This window comes from Biomphalaria glabrata, chromosome 16 (assembly GCF_947242115.1).
Source record: "Biomphalaria glabrata chromosome 16, xgBioGlab47.1, whole genome shotgun sequence".
In the NCBI taxonomy this organism is placed as follows: Eukaryota; Metazoa; Mollusca; class Gastropoda; family Planorbidae; genus Biomphalaria; species Biomphalaria glabrata.
In genome coordinates, this window is record NC_074726.1 from 776,404 (window position 1) to 796,253 (window position 19,850).

Genomic DNA, 19,850 nt, shown 5'->3' on the forward strand with positions numbered 1-19,850 from the left:
CTTGTCATCACTTTCATTAGTTACCGTTCTTATCAGATACTTACTTATTGTTTCTAATAAATTGTGTTCCCTCTCATGAATCTTTATTATCCTGGAGGAAAACCAAGTTGTCAAAGTTGCATCTATAATTGTTCTGTATAGCTACAAGTCAGCTCTTATCATCATAATTGATATTGAATTGTTTAGGCAATTGTTTCAGTGGTTTAATTGATAGTTGCTAATATCAACCTGCTCTTGTACAATGAAAATTCTACAGCTACAAAGGACTTTTTGAAGTCTTAAGACCTTTGATGCACTTAAACTGTTAAATGGCACAAGAGTGAGGGCCAATTATCTTTCTTACATTCTTTGAACTTCAACCTTTTTTAACAAGAAATTTTTAAACAAGCAATATCAGACATTCCTTAAAAGACCCAATGATATAGCCGCTGTTCAAAGATTTATTCATGTCTGTTAATATAATTCTTTTTCTTATTAGTGACTCACTTTTATTATTTCTTCATTCCCAGTTAATAGTGTGTCTGTTTTTGAAACAAAAATAAAAATATCATTCTAGTTTAAACTATTGAGATACAGCTTTGTTCTTTTACATCATTCCAAATGGAGTGAGTTTCCTTGATTTTAGCTTATTTGTCAAAGTTAGTTGCAATAGTAGTTTGTTCATGACATTGTTGGGACCTTATCCAAATAGCTTGTTTTAGGACTTACAACCCTGGTTCATGTGTATCAAAAATATCATAGTCACAGTTTTATTATGCTTGAAATACAGTTGACCTAAATAATAAATAACCAGACAATATTTAAATGGGGAAAGCTTTACAAGGAATTGTGTGGCATGAAAAATCTTAATTGTGATATAAAAATTATTTTCTAAAAAGGTTTGAAGTCACTTAGATCCCATGGTACCAGAGCAGGTTTAATTAATGATTAGTTGTAGCTAAGTCTTCTTATTGTGGTTGTATTTGTTGGGATTAATAGTAAAGATTTTTGTTTCCTATACATTCAGGTGTCATTAGCAAAAGGGGACTTTGTAATGATTTTGGAAAATTCTGATGCTGAAAGATGGAAGGTAATTTTTTAAAAATTTTTTTTGTATAAATCTAATGCATTAGCAATAACAAATGTCAATATTGTCTTCTAATAAATACATAACAATCTAAGTGAAATTTTGTCCTAAACTGTTAATACTATTACATCTCTGTGTGTTTCAGATCAAAACTTTAGATGGAATAGAAAGTGAAGTCCCTGCTATTGTGTTGGTCATTCCTCCAGCTGATCCTTCCTGCTTCCAACAGATTGATAAGTAAGTGGATGAATGTATACATGTTAGTGAAATTAAAACTAGTTGTAAAGTAGGTCAAGCTACAAACAGATTTTTATTTTCTATCCACAAACCTAAATTCTTTGTGAAGTAGCTCTAATAATCTCTTATTATTAAAGATTCACACACTTTCATGGAAATACTGTCTTATTATTAGTATGCACTTTCAATGAAATCATTTTAACCTAATCTTTTTTTTTTTTACTTTGTTAATTTTAGATTAAGAGAACAAATCAAGGTCAATAGTTTTATTGCAGCTAAAAGATTAAGGTCACATTTGATCCAGTTTTTAAGTTCTGCTATTTCCCAGACACAGTCCAAAGATGTAAGTGCACAGTTGGACATGTCATTTATGTATTTATTAATCATCTTTTCTTGATTTCTGTATTTCTGTAAAAGCTCATAAAATAATATTTTTTTTATATTTTATAATTATGTTTTTTCCTGCTTCTATCGGTGTAGCATCCAACAGACCAAATGGATGATTGAGAATTTGTCTGTGTACATGATAAAACTTGATTCCATCATAAAAAAAACTCACCGTATTATGAATGTACATTTTTTTTTTGTATGACTCAAATGTTTAGCTGGAAGGTTTGTCGGCCCAACAAAAGTATGAATTGATGAAGATGGTGAATGAGGCGGCAGACGTCTTGAAAGGAGCTGATTCAGAGTTCCTTCAACTCAACAATCTTTTCATTTCATTTAGGAAGCTCATCAGTCATATCAAACCAGGTACAATACAATATTATTATAGCTTTTATATAGCGCTACTTTCATGCTTATAGCATGCTCAGATCGCTTTTGGTCCAATCTCATTTGTGGACCGGTGGGGGGGAGGGGGTATCTAGGAGTTGGTTTTCCGTTCTGCCTTTAGGCGCTCAGTAAACACAACTCTGCCCGAGTCGGGTGTCGAACCTTGAGCCCCCTTCTAGGTAGCCAAGCCAAGTTCAAGCACACTTGGCCTCTCGGCCACGCTATAATGTTTGTACAGTAGATATTAAGAACTGGTGTTGCAAAAAGACCAATTTTTTTCCTTCTCTTGATTAAACTGCTCTTACCATATAAATAATATTGTTTTTAATCTGTGAGGAAATTTGTTTTAGATAAGCCTAGTGTATTTTGGAGTGGGGGCAGGGCTGGGTGGGGAATGTGGTTGTTCACAGAGTATGCCTTTGTAAACAGCATATAAAATAACGTGGTGCATGAAAGAAACACAGAACAAAGAACCAAATCAATATGTGTTTGACATACCTCTGGGTGGTATGCTTGCAAATGTCACTGATCAGAAAGATTTTTTTTTTTTTTTGAGATGTGGATCAACTAATGATTATTTCACTTGGCACTGCAATGCTGCTAGGTGGAGTTGTCATATTGGTTCATGTCCTGGTCAGTTCTGACATTTAGTTGGCTATATTTTATTCACCATTTTCATTAATAACATTTGGTTCCTAGTGCTGGCTTTTTTAAGTAATATGTATGCATTCTTAAGTGTTTCACCACTTAGCTTACAAAAAACAACAACAATTTTAACATCACAATAGTGAGATTGTATAATTAAAACAAGGGACAAAAGTGAAAATTTGGGTTCAGTAAATTCAGTTAATTTGCTCTACATTTCATTGTGAAGTTATTATTATTATTATATTGAGCCTTTGTAATTGTTTATGATATGAATACAGTTTAAATCACTAATGAACAACTATATTACCATGTACATATGTTTTTTTTTTTTAAGAATTATTTGAAAAAAAAAATCAACTAAGTTGTTACTAAGTCCATAAAAATTAATGTGACTGGATCCCTAACGCATATTTTTCCTTACTCAGGTGATGCTGGAGTCATAAACAGTACGATACAGAGGTGGAACAAAACTGGAGCTTTAGTTCGTATGTTTGTAGTAAGTCATTTTTCTTTGAAGTCATTTTGTTGGGACAAATCAACTAATTTGTTTGGATTATTTTGTTTTTAGAAAAAGTTCTTGTAAATTCTTTTGTCTACACAAGTCAGTTAAGGTTGTAGTTCTCTCTACTGTACAATGGTGTTTCTAGGTTAGGGTATGTAATAAAATTTTGGCTTATTTTCTTGTCTAGGAACTTGGCATCTACTCCAGACATTATTCTGAAGAACTCTCAAGTCAAAGAAAAGAAGAAATGTTTATGGTTAAGGACATGGGCTCCAATTATACTTACACTTCAAAAGCTTACTTTGAAAGGTCAGTACTAAGATATTTTATTGGTTGACTAGTTATATTGATTGATTGACCAGTGATATATAATGGCTGACCAGCAACAACCTGGTTTGCTGGTGGTATTTTATTGCTTATCGGTGTAACTTGTTGGCAAGGAGCGCTTCATCTTAACTGTTATGCCGCCTAGACAACATTATTAAAAAAGCATTCAAAAATAACATGCACAACACTACCATATTTAAATTAACTTTTTGAACAAAAATGTCTAAGAAAAAACTGAAAAATCTTGGAAGACAACCGCCACCCACTCCATCATAACTACATCAAGTGGTCACAAAGTGGGCGAAGTACAAAAACTCGTTCGTTCTTTATTATGTCAGACTTTATCAACACCTCATTGATCAGGAAACATGAAAAGAACCAAGATGTGTGTAGTCGCTGAAAGCAATCTTAGTCTTAACTATATGTTTTAACAATTGTATTTTAGTTTTAAAAATTATAATGTACAATGAACAGTGATCATTACTACTTGTATTTTAAGGTTGACCATTAGCATCATTAGTTATATTTTTTGTGGACCATGACTTAATATTTCTGATAAGAGAAATATATTATTGGCCATTATATGGTGAACTAGTAATACTAAGGAATGACCTATTGTGTTGGGAAATTGTATTGATTATTATCATTAATATTGTGTAATTGATTAGTATTTTGCATGATTGATAAAGGATGTCTTATTTCTACTGGTTAATGACTCACACATATGAATGCTTCATGATGCTAATTATTCTATATATATGTAAATTTGTATATGTATATAAGATTACAGTTATATTTGCAACACATCCTTTTTTTTTCCTCTATAGAGTTGTGCCTACATATGAAATTGATATAATAACTAAAGAAACCAAAATGACAGCATTCAAATCAGATTTGTATATCTTTGAGAGAAACAGAGATAAGACGAGTCACACGATTAAAAAAACGAAAGCTGACTCAGTTCAAGCAGCTGTTGGGGAAGATGTAGTAGATGGACGCCCAGATGTCAGTTTCCAGTCCACATTGAAAAATTTTGCAATTTCTGGAATTGTGGATCCTCGTACCAAACAACGGTTAACAATTTCACAAGCTTTGGCTAAGGGAGTTTTAAATACGGACTTTGGTACTTATAATAACTTGGAAAAAGGGGAAATTATTCCCATCATTGAAGCTATTGCTCGGGGATATATTAGTGTGGATTATGAAAATCATGAACAGGCACTGAATGAATTAGAGACCAAAGTCTACACTGTGTCTGGTGTTGTCAACCCTAAGACTGGAGAAATTGTCAGTGCAAAAGAATCCATTAACTCAGGCTTATTCAATCTAAAAACAGGTGAGTCTAGAATTCATTTTAATTTTGCATTTAGCAATGTCACATTTTGAATCAGAAGTGTTCTCATATGACTGAGAAAATCTCAGGAATTTTGTTTCTGTTTAAAGAAGTCTTGGATTCTACTAAAAAAAAATCTGGGAAACAAAAAAAAAAAAAAAAAAAATTTCCTTTAACAAAAATGAAAACCAGGAAGTTTTTTTTTTTTAAATTCAAGTTTGCAAAGTGTGTTTCATGTATTTTACAAATTTTATGATTTTTCCCTTTCTTATGGAAATTTAAACATTTTTTATCATGCCAAAGTTTGATTTACTTAAAAATGACAATGTCTCACAAGAACCCTTTTTCAGTCAATATCATTATTTTGTCTTCCATACTGTTTCCCTTCCACCGTTTATGAGCTAATCCTTTGCATTGTTTCTTCCACCTTGCTTCTACCCAGCTTCTCTGCAATGTTTTCAAGTCATTCTCATATTAGTTTTTTCTGGCCATAGTTTACTCCTTCAATATTTTTTTACATTTCAAGTTGGTAACAAATATCAAGTGTTTTTGTTTTGTTTAATGTCTTTGGTCCAGATTTATCATTGAAAGCATTGAAAATGTGGATTTTGCAGCTTTTAAACTCATTTATTTACTCACAAAACTCACGATTGCATAGTCATCTTATAACAACCAATTGATGTTTCCTTTTCTTTTCCAAAAATAGCTGCATGGTTGCATGTATTTTTGGGCACTAAGCTGTTAATTTGGGACATTAGATATGGTTAGTAACTGTAGGCAGAAACATCATCTGCCCCATAGATCCCAAGGTCTGAAAGGGATAGTTTACTACATCTAGATATAGAGTTGAGAAGAGGAAGAATAGACACAGAGTTTATGTTGCACATACTGTCAAAAACTGTGTGTGCTGTGCAGTTTTATAATGCAGGCTTTTCTATTGGAGGATTCTGAAAAGTATTCCTGCCCCCCCCCCCCCCCCCCCCCCCCAAAAAAAAAAAAACAACAACAAAAAAACAAAAACAACAACAACATTTAGCCTAACAACTAGTTCAATGTAGTGAAGCACTAGTTCACAAACCAGAGTGTATATCTGGGAAAGCATTAAAAACTAGGCTTGAATTGGGTCAACCTTTTTCTTCAGTTCACTTTTTTTATTTTCTTATATTCTGTAACATTGCATTTCCCTGTAAAGAGTATAGATGCTGTGTCTTAGTGACATGTATGAAAAAATAAGAACTCAAAGTTATATTGTTTAAGGGCTGCTTGGAATTTTCAAATACTATATTCTGATAAATCACTGATCAAACCAACCAATGTGTGGTTATTTTTTTAAATTTTTATTTATTATTGATATTAACTTTTTTCTATTATGTAAACATTCATTGGTCAATCAGTAATGATTTTTTAGTTCACAAAATTAACATGGAATTTTGTAAGCCTTTGATTGTGGGAACCCTGATATAATTTCATCCTTGCTTTAGTAATTTTAATGATTCATTTTATTTCTTCTTTGCACATGTAGCAATGTGATAAGCTAATACATTTTTCCTTGACATTTAAGAATGATAATCAAATTTTTTTAAATAATGAAATTTGTATGTAAATATTTTTTTTTATAAAAAAAACAAAACAAAACTTGTTTGCTCTTTTTCTTAGGCAAGTTCACTAACCCTGTGACTGGAGAAGAGCTCTCTTTATGTGATGCTGTCAGGGCTGGCTATATCCTGGCTGATTCTGCCTTACAAGATGAAGACAATCCCTTGTTCAGCACTAGCACTTCCATTGTACTGGAGGATGCCAAGTACACAGTTTTGGCTGTAACTAATCTTTCAACTGGACAGGATGTTTCCCTTAGTCAAGCTATTAAGGATGGAATCATTGATCCAATTCATGGAATTTACAAGAATAATTGCACAGGAGAGACAATGCCTATAGAGGAAGCCTTTAAACGTGGTTATATTAAAGGCAAATTATTTGATCCTTTGCAAGATAAAGAGGATGAAAATGTACTTTGCTACCAACAGCTACAGGTCAAGAAACAAATCTTGAAAGCTGGTCAACTAGTCGCTGGAAATCTTCAGTCTTCAGACCCGAATGAATTGCTCTTGAACAAGCTGCGTGAAATAGAAAACACTGCCAATATAATGATACAAAATCCAAAGACAGGAAAACCCATTTCATTGGAAGATTCAGTTTTATCTGGTTGTATAAATTTGGCTGATGGCAGTTTTGAGACCCAGAATGGAGAAATCATTTCAATAACTGAGGCTTGTGCTCTGGGTTTGATCGAAGGACAAACATTAAAGGAGATCTTGAGGGTTTATCAACAGCTTAGTTTAGCTAATCTAGTCAGTTCTGGTCAGTTTGACCCATACACAGGGCTTGTTACTGATTTAAAATCTGGACAAACATTAACACTACAGGCTGCTGTTGAAAGTCGTGTCATTGACCCCACAAGCACATTCTTTTATGACCTAGCACAAAATCGTGTCTTGAGTCTTTCTGAAGCTTTTGACACCGGCAGATTAAATAAACTATCAGGTGAAGTAATTCATCCTTCTACTGGAGAAAAGTTAAGTGTTGAGCAAGCTGAATTGAAAAAACAGATTAATTGTGACATCAACCCTGATGAGATAGTTGAGCGCCTTGAGAGTCTGGCCTTATTGCGTAGGTGCATGGATACACATCAACCAGCTATCAGGGTTCCCAATGTCCAGCATCTTGTTTCTGTTGAGGAAGCTGTGACAATGGGAATTCTTCAAGTTCCTAAAGCAGCCTACGTGGAAGAAGAAACTGTTGGCCAGGTCCAACTCGGCTTAGCTGTTCAGATGGAGCGCATGGATTCACAAGTAGCTCTGACTATCTTAGCAGCATTGGATAAGCACTCTCTTGAGCAGGAAATAGGCCAAGGTCATTTCAACCCCACAACAGGCATGTATGTGAATCCTAAAACCCAGAAACAGTTTACCATTGATGAGGCACACAAGAGTGGCCTTTGGAATCCATATTGTGTTTTCTTGGTGGATACTGAGACAGATAGTGTCACCTCCCTTGGTTACCTTGCAGATAAAGGCAAATTTGATCCAGTATCCTGCCACTACTTGAGTGATACAATGGACACCTCTATGACAATAAATGAAGCCATAGCCAAAGGTTTAATTCTCCCATACATTGAACCAGAAAAATATGTGGACACAAGCTGTGCTCTTAAAGATTTGATTGATTCAGGAAAAGTCAACCCAAGGACAACAGACTTCATGGCAGCCAATGATCTCAGACTGTCTTTGCGTGATGCATTAGCCAATGGATTTTTAACCATGGGTTCAAAGGTCAAAATTGATTCTGAAACTGGAGCTGTGGTTTTAGCTTCAAATGAAATTGTCGTTCAGTCTTTGATACAAGTGAGCCATTTTATTTTAACTGTGTAATTCACTAACTTTGGTATATATGTAACTCTATATTCTTTTGTGACTTCTTTGTACTGTTAAGACCATTTTGTTATATTTCATTATCAATCTATATTTTATTGCTTATTAATATATCTTTAAATTTAATATTTCTATTGTAGAACAAAAATGTCATGAAAATATTCTACGCAAACAATATTAGCATAACTTTTTCATTGTAACTTCATTACAAAAACAGGTAAAAGAACAATCTGATTGGCTGTCAGATATTGCCAATGTTTTGGCATCACAAGGTCTTCCTAGTGAGAAACTGGACACCCTGAAACGCCAAACTGAAGATTGTCTTGTAAGGTTTAAATCTTTTTTTAGAATGATCTTTTTAACATATGTTTTGTAACTTAATGACTATGATATTAAATCAAGGTTAAACCATGGTTGTAGTTGTGTGTTTTAATGAATCTGAAGAGGTTTGCCTATATTGAAAAAAACAGATTAGTAAATGTCAATCTAGATGACAAGCTTGACATCTGTATTTCTTATATTCACCTTTTGTGTTGAGACTGATTGGTCAAGAGGTCTTAGATTGAAATTCCAGTGAAGACTTGGTTTTTGAATTCAGTCCACAAAATTCTAAAATTCATACCTGACATTAGTTGAAGAATATAAAGGTGGTTAGTCATTGTGCTGTGTGACTCTCTTATAAACCTTCAGTCATAGAAACAGATGACCTTTACATCATCTGCCCCCATAGTCGCAAGGTCTTAAAGGGGAACTATTTACCATCTATACATCTTCACATTCAGGAAATATAATCACAATGACCAATCTCTTTATAATGTTGCTATTTTAATTTTAGTTTAACATATGCAAGACACTTTTTCTTTTTTGTAGGGTTTGAAAGAAGAAATCAGTAGGAATGAACCTGAACTTCGAAATGTGATTAGCCAAGCTGAACAGATTATGCAAGAAAATGTTAAAACACAAGATAATCAGAAGGTCAAGGATGAAGTAGCTCAACAATTTCAGAAACTCAAATCTAGCACCACTGACCTGAAAGTCAGATTTGATATGGTCAGTTGCTGTCATTAGTAGTCAATCTGTCATATTTTTTAAAGCAAGTTTCACTTCCCACTCTCCAAACATTCCTCTGATTGTATTCTCCCGCAGTTTTGAATGTGATCTTTCCTCCTTCTTTTGCTGGGTGGTTTACTCTAACATCTAATTGGGGTATAGTATGAGCATGTGGTTGAAAATGTACCTTCAGTCTATCACATTGGAATGCTGGTACCACCCCTTGAAATGGAGTTGTATTTCCATTTGTGATTTGTTCACTAATGAGTGCTGGTGAGCATGCTGAAGTAAGTGATTCCAAACATAAATTGCCCATCAAATGTAGAATTGCCTTTTTTAAAATATGTATTTGATTCATTTGTTTGAGACAAGTAAGTCTGTGGAGAAATGTCAACAGTTTTTGCCAAAGATGTCTACTCGGTAACCCTTAATCTTCTCTCTAAATTACCATTTTTGTCGATTTGATGTTTCATTTTTAGGTTCAATATTGATGCTATTTTTAACTAGATTTCTTCACACATGTCAATTCAGAGAATATTGATGATGAGTTAAAGACAAAAATTAAGAACAAAACTGAATTTGCAAACCCTGTTAACAGATACTGTCTTCCCTATTCTGTCATGTATGTACAGATACAGCATCTCCTTTGGTCTATCTTGTATGTCTACACTTCAAAGTAGTTGATTATCAAATATTATATTAGTTATTTTGATGGTATACATCTAATACATGTATATATGTTAAAATTATCAACTTTTCTGTTATGCCATACATTATATTGCTTATCTTTGCAACAAACTCAGGTCAACACAGAAACAGACAATCGTAGTCAAAAATTGAGCCAAATGGGCAGAAACTTAGAAGAATTGTATTATCAAATGGAGGAGCTAGACCAATGGTTAGATTCTGCAATAGAAAAAACTCAAGATTTTCAGTTGCCGTCAGTGGAAATTGACATACAGTACACATCCATGAAGGTTGGTTACAGTCTAACTATTGAGTTTTTTTTTTTATATTTCCATGAAGATGATTACTTTGATTGATTGCAGGCTGGTCACAGTCTAGTAACTAGATTTAATTAAAAAAATGTTAATCATCTAATTTTCATTAATTTATATTCAATTTGCTTTGTTTTCAGGAACTCTTAGAAGAACTCAAAGAGAGAGAAGAGGATTTGAGTTCAATTGTCAAGTCAGCAGATGCTTTTAAAGAAAACATTCAGGTGACTAAATCAAAGATGATGAACTCAGAGAATAAATTAAAAGCACATTTAAGTATAACAAATATGGAGATGGATTCCCAGTTCAAATCTAGATATAATATTTATTTTTATATTTATTTTCTAATGCTTTGGAACTGGTGCTGAAAGTGGAAAATGTCACTAAAAAGGCTTATGTCAAGAATTAGTTCTTATTTATTTTAAAACTAACAAGCTATATAGTTCTCAGATTCTATTTAAAAAATTTGTTAAAAAGAAATTTGAACCAATGAACTAACACTTTTATGTACTTTAATTCTTTGGCAAAGTTTTTGGTAAATGAAAACTAGATGGATACAATATATTAATATCACACCAAAATAATATTTCAGATATATTTCGTTCAATTTTTTTTTCAAAATGAGTGGTTAAATGTAAAAAAATTAAAATTAATTTAAAAATAATATCACTTACCTCTGTATTCATAATTTTAAAACAAAATAACATAATCTCCTAGTCTGTAAATAAGAATAATAAGATTTCAATGCACTGGTGAAAACCAAAACCATATCTAACAGTCTTAATTAATAATGAAAAAAAAAAGTAACTGCAATTTCAATTTCTGATCTATTCTTTGTAAGCCCTGGTGTGTGTTTTTATAAGATGATTAGGGATCGCTCAGTGAAACATATTTTATGATCTGACAAAAATCAGTTGATATTAGCTAAATAAGTTGATGTCTGCACATACATACAACCAACATATATTTGTGCACTAATCAATTTTGCACTAATCATGTTACCACAGCTAAGACAAACGAATTTTAATTTTAACTAATTTTTTAATTCCAACAGGATGTAGACAAAGATGTGGAAAGTTTCCGCAAGAGGCTAGACATCTTGCCCACTTTGAGGGAAGCTGGTGATGCTGGTGTGCTAGACGATGAGTTGGAGAGTATTGAAGCCAAGTTCAAGGACATATCTAAAGAGTGTGCCAAGCAGATGGAGCGTATTGGCTCCTTAGCTAAACTCAGCAAAATAGTCAATGAACATAAGGAGAGGTGACTCTATTGATTTTTTTGTTTTCTGCCTGACCTTCCATTCCATACTTAGAGAATTAAATTGATCAAAACGCAGAATTTTCTTGCTACATAGCACCGAAAGGAAATGAATGACTATAGACCTGTTTCACTTACTTCCATTGTGTCTAAATGTTTAGAAAAATTGGTTAAAATGTTTCTTCTGAATGATCTTTGTAATAAGTTAGACCCTTTACAATTTGCTTACCAAAAGGGTAAAGGTGTAGACGATGCCATCCTAAATATTTTAAACTGTGTCTACAAACATCTGGACTTACCGAACACTTATGTAAGATTGCTCTTTATTGATTTCTCATCAGCTTTTAACACTATACAACTTCATTTACTCATTGAAAAGATGAAAGCGTTGCAGATTAGTCCATACATAATACTATGGGCTAATGAATTTTTGACCCAGAGAGCTCAGAGGGTTAGGGTAAACAATGTTATATCTAATGAACGCATAGTTAACACAGGGGCGCCCCAGGGGGCTGTGACATCGCCATTGTGGTTCATTTTGTACACCAATGATTTTCAATCCGATAGTTCTTGTTGCTCCTTCACAAAATTTGCTGATGATGCGGCTCTTCTTGCCCTGCTCTCAGAGAGCTCAGACTTAAATGAGTATTTCAAAGAATTAGAACACATTGAAGAATACTGTAAAGATAATTTTTTATTATTAAATGTAAAAAAAAACAAAGAAATGATAATCGATTTTCGTAGGGACAAGAAGGAAAATGATATTGTTTCTGTAGCTGGAGAGACTATTGAAATTGTGCAAACCTTTAAATACCTTGGTACTATCCTAGACAATAAACTAAATTTTACTGCAAATACTGATTATATCAGCAAAAAAGGGCAGCAAAGATTATGACTACTAAGAAAACTGTCCTCGTTTAATGTTAGCGAAAAGGCCTTGGCTATGTTTTATCACGCTCACATCTGCAATATTTTAAGTTTCAATATCACTGCCTGGTATGGCAATCTGAGCATTAAAAATAAAAATAAACTTAATAGAATCCTAAATGCTGCTGGCAAAATCATTGGCAAAAAACAAACCCCATTTGGGCAGTTGTTTGAGACAAACATCTATTAAAAAGCTAACAAGATTCTCGGAATAAAGAATCACCCTTTGTGTCAGGATTTATTGTTTTGTTGTCTTTTTCTGATGAATCAGTATTTGACCAAGAATAAGATTGTCTTCGCAAATAAGAATAATGTTTTATTGATCCATTGAAAAGTTTAAAAACAAATATTTGAGCTCAGCATTTTATTTTCAAGAGAACGAACGCTTAAAGAATTCAACAAAAAAAAAAGATCATTCACATTATCCCATTCATACTGGTGAATTAAATGTTCAGGCAATGAGTAACAAAAGCATTCCGTTTCTGTTCTATCCTTCATCTTCACCTATCCCTGAGTCTGTTGGGGCACTTCACATGATGTCCATTGTCTTTCTCCATTCCTCTCTTGTCTTTTGCCTTGACTAGATTGAATCTCTTTCAATGAAGCCTGTCTTCTTTAATGTTGTCTTCTGCATTTCCCTTGTTACCTTTCCATGCAGGAAGGTCTTTTCCAATTTTGAAGACCTCTATTTATACAGTTGAAGTTTGCTTTTTCTCGCTGTAGTCTTCAGGAAATCATGGGCCCAGTTGCCATTGTGATCCTGTTTTGAATTTCCTTATTTGTGTATACATAGGAACTTTCTATAGTATCTAGATTCCATGGCTAGGATTCTCCTCTCTAGTTGTACCAGACCTGCCTACCGTTACGCAAAATGCGTATTCGTTTCGCAAAATCTCCCAAAAATGACCGCCAGTACGCAAATATGCATTTAACCCGTCGCGTTACGCATTTCGTATGCTTTTTTTTTCTCCTCTCTAGACTAGCTTACAAGCGGTCACGGAGGTCACGCTAAGCCCACCTGTGGGGAGAGGGGCGAAACAGAAAAGGTGGGGTGAACACAATGTGCCCAGATCTATTCATTGATTGGTACTTAATAGCAATTAGATGTCTAGAAATGAAGAACGCGTGAGTGAGGGAGTGGCGGGCTGGTACCAGGTTGGTACCGTCAGTTAGCTGATACACCAACGTGACTTTTTTTTTTTTTTTTTGTAAGTTCATGAGTAGAAATTAATTATGTTGGTGCATTCCTAATTCTCGTATTCATTTGTATAGAAAAAAAAAATTGAAGAGCTATCGATTCAAAACACATTGAGTGACACTGTAGATATCTAGTCTAGATCTAGATCTGGATTCTAGATCTAGAATCTAGATAACTTGTTATACAGGATTAGATCTAGCTTGAGTCTAGCTAGTCATTACGTTATGATTCTCTACATTACCCTATAAACTAGTTATAGATCTAGATCTAGTATGATTTAGAATTTAGATTGACTAGATCTAGATCGATAACATCTACTACCATCTAGTCTAGATCTAGACTAGATTCTTAGTCTTAGTATAGAATAGATCAAGTATGAAGGTAGGCCTATGAAAGTTTGGATCTAGCGGATCCACGGCATCGGTAACACTTTTGAGCCCAGATCTAGAGTAGATTATATTCATTATATAGACATAGATCCAGATCTAGTCTAGATATCATCTCTATTGATCTAGATAATTGTAGATCTAATCATGACATCTAATATTATATATATATATATATATATATATGACAAAATAGAGGATCACGTAAGTGTTACGCATTCTGGTGCCAAAATACGCATTTTGACCGTAAGTGTTACGCATTTGGACTTTTTTTGGTAGGCAGGTCTGATGTACTGTTAGAATTCACTTAGTAATAATCCATATGATCAGTTGTACAGAAGCACATGCATTCCAGAATTCTAACAGACAAATCAATGCATTTCTGCTGTTTTTTTTTTTTGAATTCTAAAGTTTGTGTTTTGTTGAACTTGCTGTGAAAGTCCTTGTTAGAACAAGCTGGTTATGAAGTTCTCTTCAATTCTTATTATATCATTTCTTAACACTTTAAAAATGTGATTTTTTTTTGTAGTATATAGACTATTAAATCTCTGGGTTTTTTTTTTTTGGGGGGGGGGGGGGTGCATTGCATTGGACCCTGCAAAAATAGCAAAAAAAAGATTCAAAGCCCTAGAAGAAATATATATATAACAATTAGTGCTAAGGGTTAAATAGCTTTATATATAGATTCAATAACACGTGAATGAATGAATGCTGTTACATCAATGGTATCCTAAAAGTTTTTCTTTATGCCTCTTATAAGTTGTTTATTTGAAAATATTTGTAATATTTTAAGTCTTTGCTTCCACTATTACCCTTACCTATCCCTTAGTCTGTTGGACCGTTGGGGCACAGGCATGATTTGTCAACCGTCTTTCTCCATTCCTCCCTTTTTTTTGCCTTGTTTAGAACCTCTCTCCATGGCAGGCCCTTCCATTCTTTAATGTTGTCCTCCCATCGCTTTTTCTGTCTGCCTCTTCTTCTTTTCCCTGGCACTGTTCCCTGAAGGAAGATCTTTGCGAGCCCCGTAGATCTTGTAATGTGGCCAAAGGTTTTAAGCTTTCGTCTTTTTACAATAGTTAGCAGGTCGTCATGGGCTCTGATTGCTACAGTAACCCTGTCTCTGAATTCTTGGTTTGTGAGGCGGTCTTTGAATGTGATGCCTAGGATCTTTCTGTAGCATCTCAATTCCATTGCTAGGATCCTCCTCTCAAGCTCTGCATTCAACGTCCAGGACTCGCAAGCATATAAAAATGTGGCCATGACCAGAGAGCGCAGCAGTCTGATTTTGGTGCCGAGGGCTAAGCCCTTATCTTTCCATATTATTTTAAGTTTTGAAAGGGCTGCTGTGGACTGTGCTATTCGGGACAATAGTTCGGGTTTTGTTCCCTCATCTGAGACAAAAGCTCCGAGGTATTTGAAGCTGTTAACACTAGTTAGCTTTTCACCTCCAATACTGACGCCTCTTTTAAAGCCCTGATGGCTATTGGTCATAATTTTAGTTTTTTCGGCATTTATTTGCATGCCATATGCTGCGGAAGTCTTGTCAATGCGCATCACCAGGTCAGCTAGTTCTTCTTCTGTCCCTGCTAGGCCGTCAATGTCATCTGCGAAGCGCAAGTTAGTAATTCTTCTTCCTCCAATGCTAACAGTACCTTCATCGAGGGCATCTTCCATTTTATCCTTTCAAGGAAGATATTGAAGAGTGTTGGTGACAGTAGGCAACCTTGTCTTACTCCAACTGTGGTTTTGAACCAGTCCCCAATATTATTGTTGAAGTACACCGCACTGGTGGCATCCTTTTACAGGTTCTGGATAACTTTGATTATGTTTTTATTAATGTTGTACTTTTCCATTGTTGCCATGAGTGCTCCGTGCCATACTCGATCGAAAGCTTTCTTGAAATCAATAAAGACATGGAAAAGATTCTCTTGGTGTTGGAGATATTTCTCACAGAGTATTCTGAGGTTTAGAATTTGTTCTGTTGTGCTTCCACTATTAATACATTTTAAAAAAAGGCGTATTGATGGTTGAAGTTGTCCATGCCAGCTTCCCCATCAGTAGTGCTCTCCACATAGAAGTTGTTGTATCTCTTGATGTAATGAGGCTTATCTGTTCAGTAGTGCTCTCCACATAGAAGTTGTTGCATCTCTTGGTATAATGAGGCTTATCTGTTCAGTAGTGCTCTCCACATAGAAGTTGTTGCATCGCTTGATGTAATGAGGCTTATCTGTTCAGTAGTGCTCTCCACATAGAAGTTGTTGCATCTCTTGGCTTATCTGTTAATACTTTTGATTATTTCAGACTGTCCCAAGCTTATCCTGTCATACAAGAAAATCTGAACAAGTTAATAGAAGATGAAGACTTTGGTCTGGACCCTCATCGAGCTGCAATAGATAGAGACAATCTAAGAAATATCAAATCTGATTTGATTGGTCAAGAAAGAAAGCTTAAAGGTATACAACTAAAATATTTTTTTGCCTGTTGACAAAGTATTCATATTCTTTATTGCCATATTTATTGTGTCAGGGATCAGTAGTGCCGCAGCTTCTGCCAGGCTGTAGCACTGTGTGCAGCAATCTGCCTAAGGGTCACCAGCTCCTGAATTTTTCTCAGTGTTGTCTCCTGAAGCCTTTCCCGTGTTTGGGTATAGCCGCAAGGCAGTGGAGGTTTGGATTCAGAGTTTTTCTTCTCCTAGATGGGTAGCAAGCCATGGCTAACAAGCCCCTCCTGCCTGAAGTTTACTGGTTTAGGCGCCAGTTGCTCGCATTTCCCCTTTCTCCTGTTAGTGATAAAACAGTTCCGCCGGGCTTAGTATCTGAACCACACACCAAGGCCAGGAGTTGGACAGGTTGTCAGAGGCTATTTGAGACATGTGCCATTGGAACCATTTTATAGGTAATGGTGGGCTTAGAACCATTACCACTTTTGACGTTAACAACCTTGCGGAATAAATATATTAGTATTTATTGAAGAATGTATAATTGTCTAGAAGGAAATGTATATTATCAGTTAAAGACTGTATTGTTTTTGTGTATTAGTGAATAAATTCAATGCATTTGATGGCTGTGACAAACAGCTTAAGCCTGACTTGATACTTTCTTTTCCAAAAGACTTACTGGCTGCTGGGGATAGACTGGTGTCTGGTCTTCTGGACTCAGAAAGAAATGAGGAAGCAGAAGAAGTCCAGGCCATGCTGGAGTTTCTGCGGGAAGAGCATGACAGATTACAGGAAGACATCTCTGAGCAGGAACAGCAATTAGATGCAGCCGCCGCGGAGCAACATAATGTTTTGGGTATGAGCTGTAGTTATAATTAGACTTTGACTATCTTAACATGTTTTGATATAACATGCTTTAATCTTCTTATCATAATTAGTTTCCATGTTTTGTTGGAATTATTCACTTTGCTCAATTGTTGGGCTCTACTAAGTTTCATTTAAACAATTTTTTTTTGTTTCTTGTCATTTAATGTTATACAATTAATGGGAAATGCATGGCCTTTTTATATACTACAAACTTAATTTATATATTGAAAAGAAATATTTTAATTTTTATTATGAAAACAAAAATGAAAACTCATAAACTGTACTTAGACTAAGAACTAGTAAATACTTTATGATCCAAAATCATAAAAATGCATTTGTTTAATGATATTTATCCTTTTCTTCATAAACATAATAAACAGCACATGTAAAAATACATAAAATGGAAATCTGAGGCATTTTATGTCACTACCATCAGAAAATGTATGATAAATAATTAGCAGAAAACCTAAGCACCCCATGTATGATAAATAATCAGTAGAAAACTTCCGCACCCCATGTATGATAAATAATCGGTAGAAAACTTCAGCACCCCATACATGATAAATAATTAGTAGAAAACTTAAACCCCACCCTCCCACTTTAAATACATCATACTCTGTCAAAACGAGTTGAAAGGGAAAGAATCTGGATGTTAACTAAAGGAAACTATTCAAGATCATTTACTTAAAAACAATTAGGGAAGAAAAAACCCCACAACAAATGAGTTTAAATGCATCGACAATCATCAAAATGAGGAGTTCAAATCAACAAAGAGTTAATTAGAAATTTAAATTGTTCTCATTTATTAGTTTCCTTGGTTAAAAGTTTGATAATTTTATAGACATTTTTTTCATCAGGTATTCTGAAGTAACTATTTCATAAATCTACTTTGTCATTTTTTATTAGGTCATTGGTCAACATCCCAATTTTAATTATATAAATATGTTTAGTTGTTCTACATTTAGTGTAGCTGTTTAAGTCCTACTTAAAGTTATACAACCATGTTAGACAAAAATCATATTGTCATTCATTAGCCATTGTAATCAATAATAGAAGTTTTATATTTAGCACTTTAATTTCTTATTGTAGGCATCCAAATTTTATGTTAGACAGTCACTAGTCTCAATGGTATAATTTGAATTTTGTACACAGGTCGACTTGAAGGCATTGAGATGAGCTTGAGAGAATGTGAGGAACAAGTTGCTAATCAAAGGGACATAAGTCTAGATAAGGAAAAATTATCTCAACAAATACAGGATCAGAGACTAGTTAATGCCAAAATAGCTAGTAATCGAAGTCTGTTGGAAAGGTTAATATTATAATTCTCTAGTCTTTATTTGATGAGAACACTAACTATAAGTGACTTGCTTATGTATAATATACATACGATTTGAGATACTTTGTACCCTTAAATGAATACTCGATAGTAAATTCAGCTTGTAACTGAACAGATTTTTTTACAAAATGTATAAAAGAATTCTTTATGTCATTGAATTTTTAAAAAATGGTTAATGGGGGAATGAATTACAATTTTAGGAGAAAAAAAACACTAAATGCTAAATGTTCATTAGTTAATCTGGTTGTAGGGTGATTGTCTATAGTAAAATTTATTTGTTCATTTTTTTAAAATCTAGTTAGCAGGTTATAATTTTTTTGTTTAAAAAACACTAGGCTACTAGTTTTTAAAGCTGGATAGAGTATTTTGAAAGCCAAAAAATGTCTCAGTATCATCCATTGTTGACAGAAGGGGTGTATGTGTACAGTTGTAAACTATTTGTTTGTCTTATAAATTGTCAAAATAAATGAGATATACTCCCACAACTTCAAAAGATCTGGAGTGTAGTCTTATGTTTAATCAAACACCATTCTCTGAAAAGACAAGAAAATCAAAATTTCATCATTACTTGTTTGTTTGTTTTGTAAAATGTTTTATGTGTTTCGGATGTTTCAGAGTTGAAGATAGTTTACTCCCTAGTCCAAACCTTCTGCAGGACGACGGGGGATGGGAGCGGGCAGGGTTTGAACCTGGGACCATCGATAAATCCAAACTACAGTCCAGCGCACAAACCGCACGACCAGACAACCATTGTTAGTGTATGAGGTTGTAATAGTAGTAGGACAGTACAGTGAAAATGAAACAAAAATAAATCTGCATAATTCAGAAAATATTATATCACTAACAGGACAAAAAAGAATACATGTTTGGATAAAAAAGTTATTTTGAATTTCATATTTCTGCAAAAAGTAAAAGAACTAAATTTGCTTCGTTTTTGGTCACATTTTGGTTTTCTATGAAAATAATCCTGCAGCGTGCACATTTTTAAAAATTTCAAGTGCATTTATATGTTTTTGATTTACCCTGAATTATTTAATTAAAAAGTTGTAAAATATTCCCTGGTGTAGTTTCATTCATAG

General features: G+C 34.1%; 1 protein-coding gene across 5 annotated transcripts in view; it reads left to right on the plus strand.

Moving 5' to 3' along the window:
- Positions 1 to 19,850, plus strand: part of LOC106066346 (microtubule-actin cross-linking factor 1-like) — a 102,887-nt gene that overhangs the window by 19,786 nt on the left and 63,251 nt on the right. For all 5 annotated transcript variants that reach the window (XM_056014851.1, XM_056014848.1, XM_056014852.1 and 2 more), the window contains exons 10-25: positions 1,007 to 1,069; positions 1,212 to 1,303; positions 1,541 to 1,646; positions 1,909 to 2,056; positions 3,151 to 3,221; positions 3,415 to 3,536; positions 4,382 to 4,890; positions 6,544 to 8,288; positions 8,533 to 8,640; positions 9,186 to 9,365; positions 10,169 to 10,342; positions 10,504 to 10,587; positions 11,418 to 11,623; positions 16,433 to 16,584; positions 17,242 to 17,424; positions 18,588 to 18,744. In XM_056014851.1, the coding sequence (XP_055870826.1) occupies positions 1,007 to 1,069; positions 1,212 to 1,303; positions 1,541 to 1,646; positions 1,909 to 2,056; positions 3,151 to 3,221; positions 3,415 to 3,536; positions 4,382 to 4,890; positions 6,544 to 8,288; positions 8,533 to 8,640; positions 9,186 to 9,365; positions 10,169 to 10,342; positions 10,504 to 10,587; positions 11,418 to 11,623; positions 16,433 to 16,584; positions 17,242 to 17,424; positions 18,588 to 18,744 (4,100 nt within the window). The remainder of the gene's footprint in view (positions 1 to 1,006; positions 1,070 to 1,211; positions 1,304 to 1,540; positions 1,647 to 1,908; positions 2,057 to 3,150; positions 3,222 to 3,414; positions 3,537 to 4,381; positions 4,891 to 6,543; positions 8,289 to 8,532; positions 8,641 to 9,185; positions 9,366 to 10,168; positions 10,343 to 10,503; positions 10,588 to 11,417; positions 11,624 to 16,432; positions 16,585 to 17,241; positions 17,425 to 18,587; positions 18,745 to 19,850) is intronic.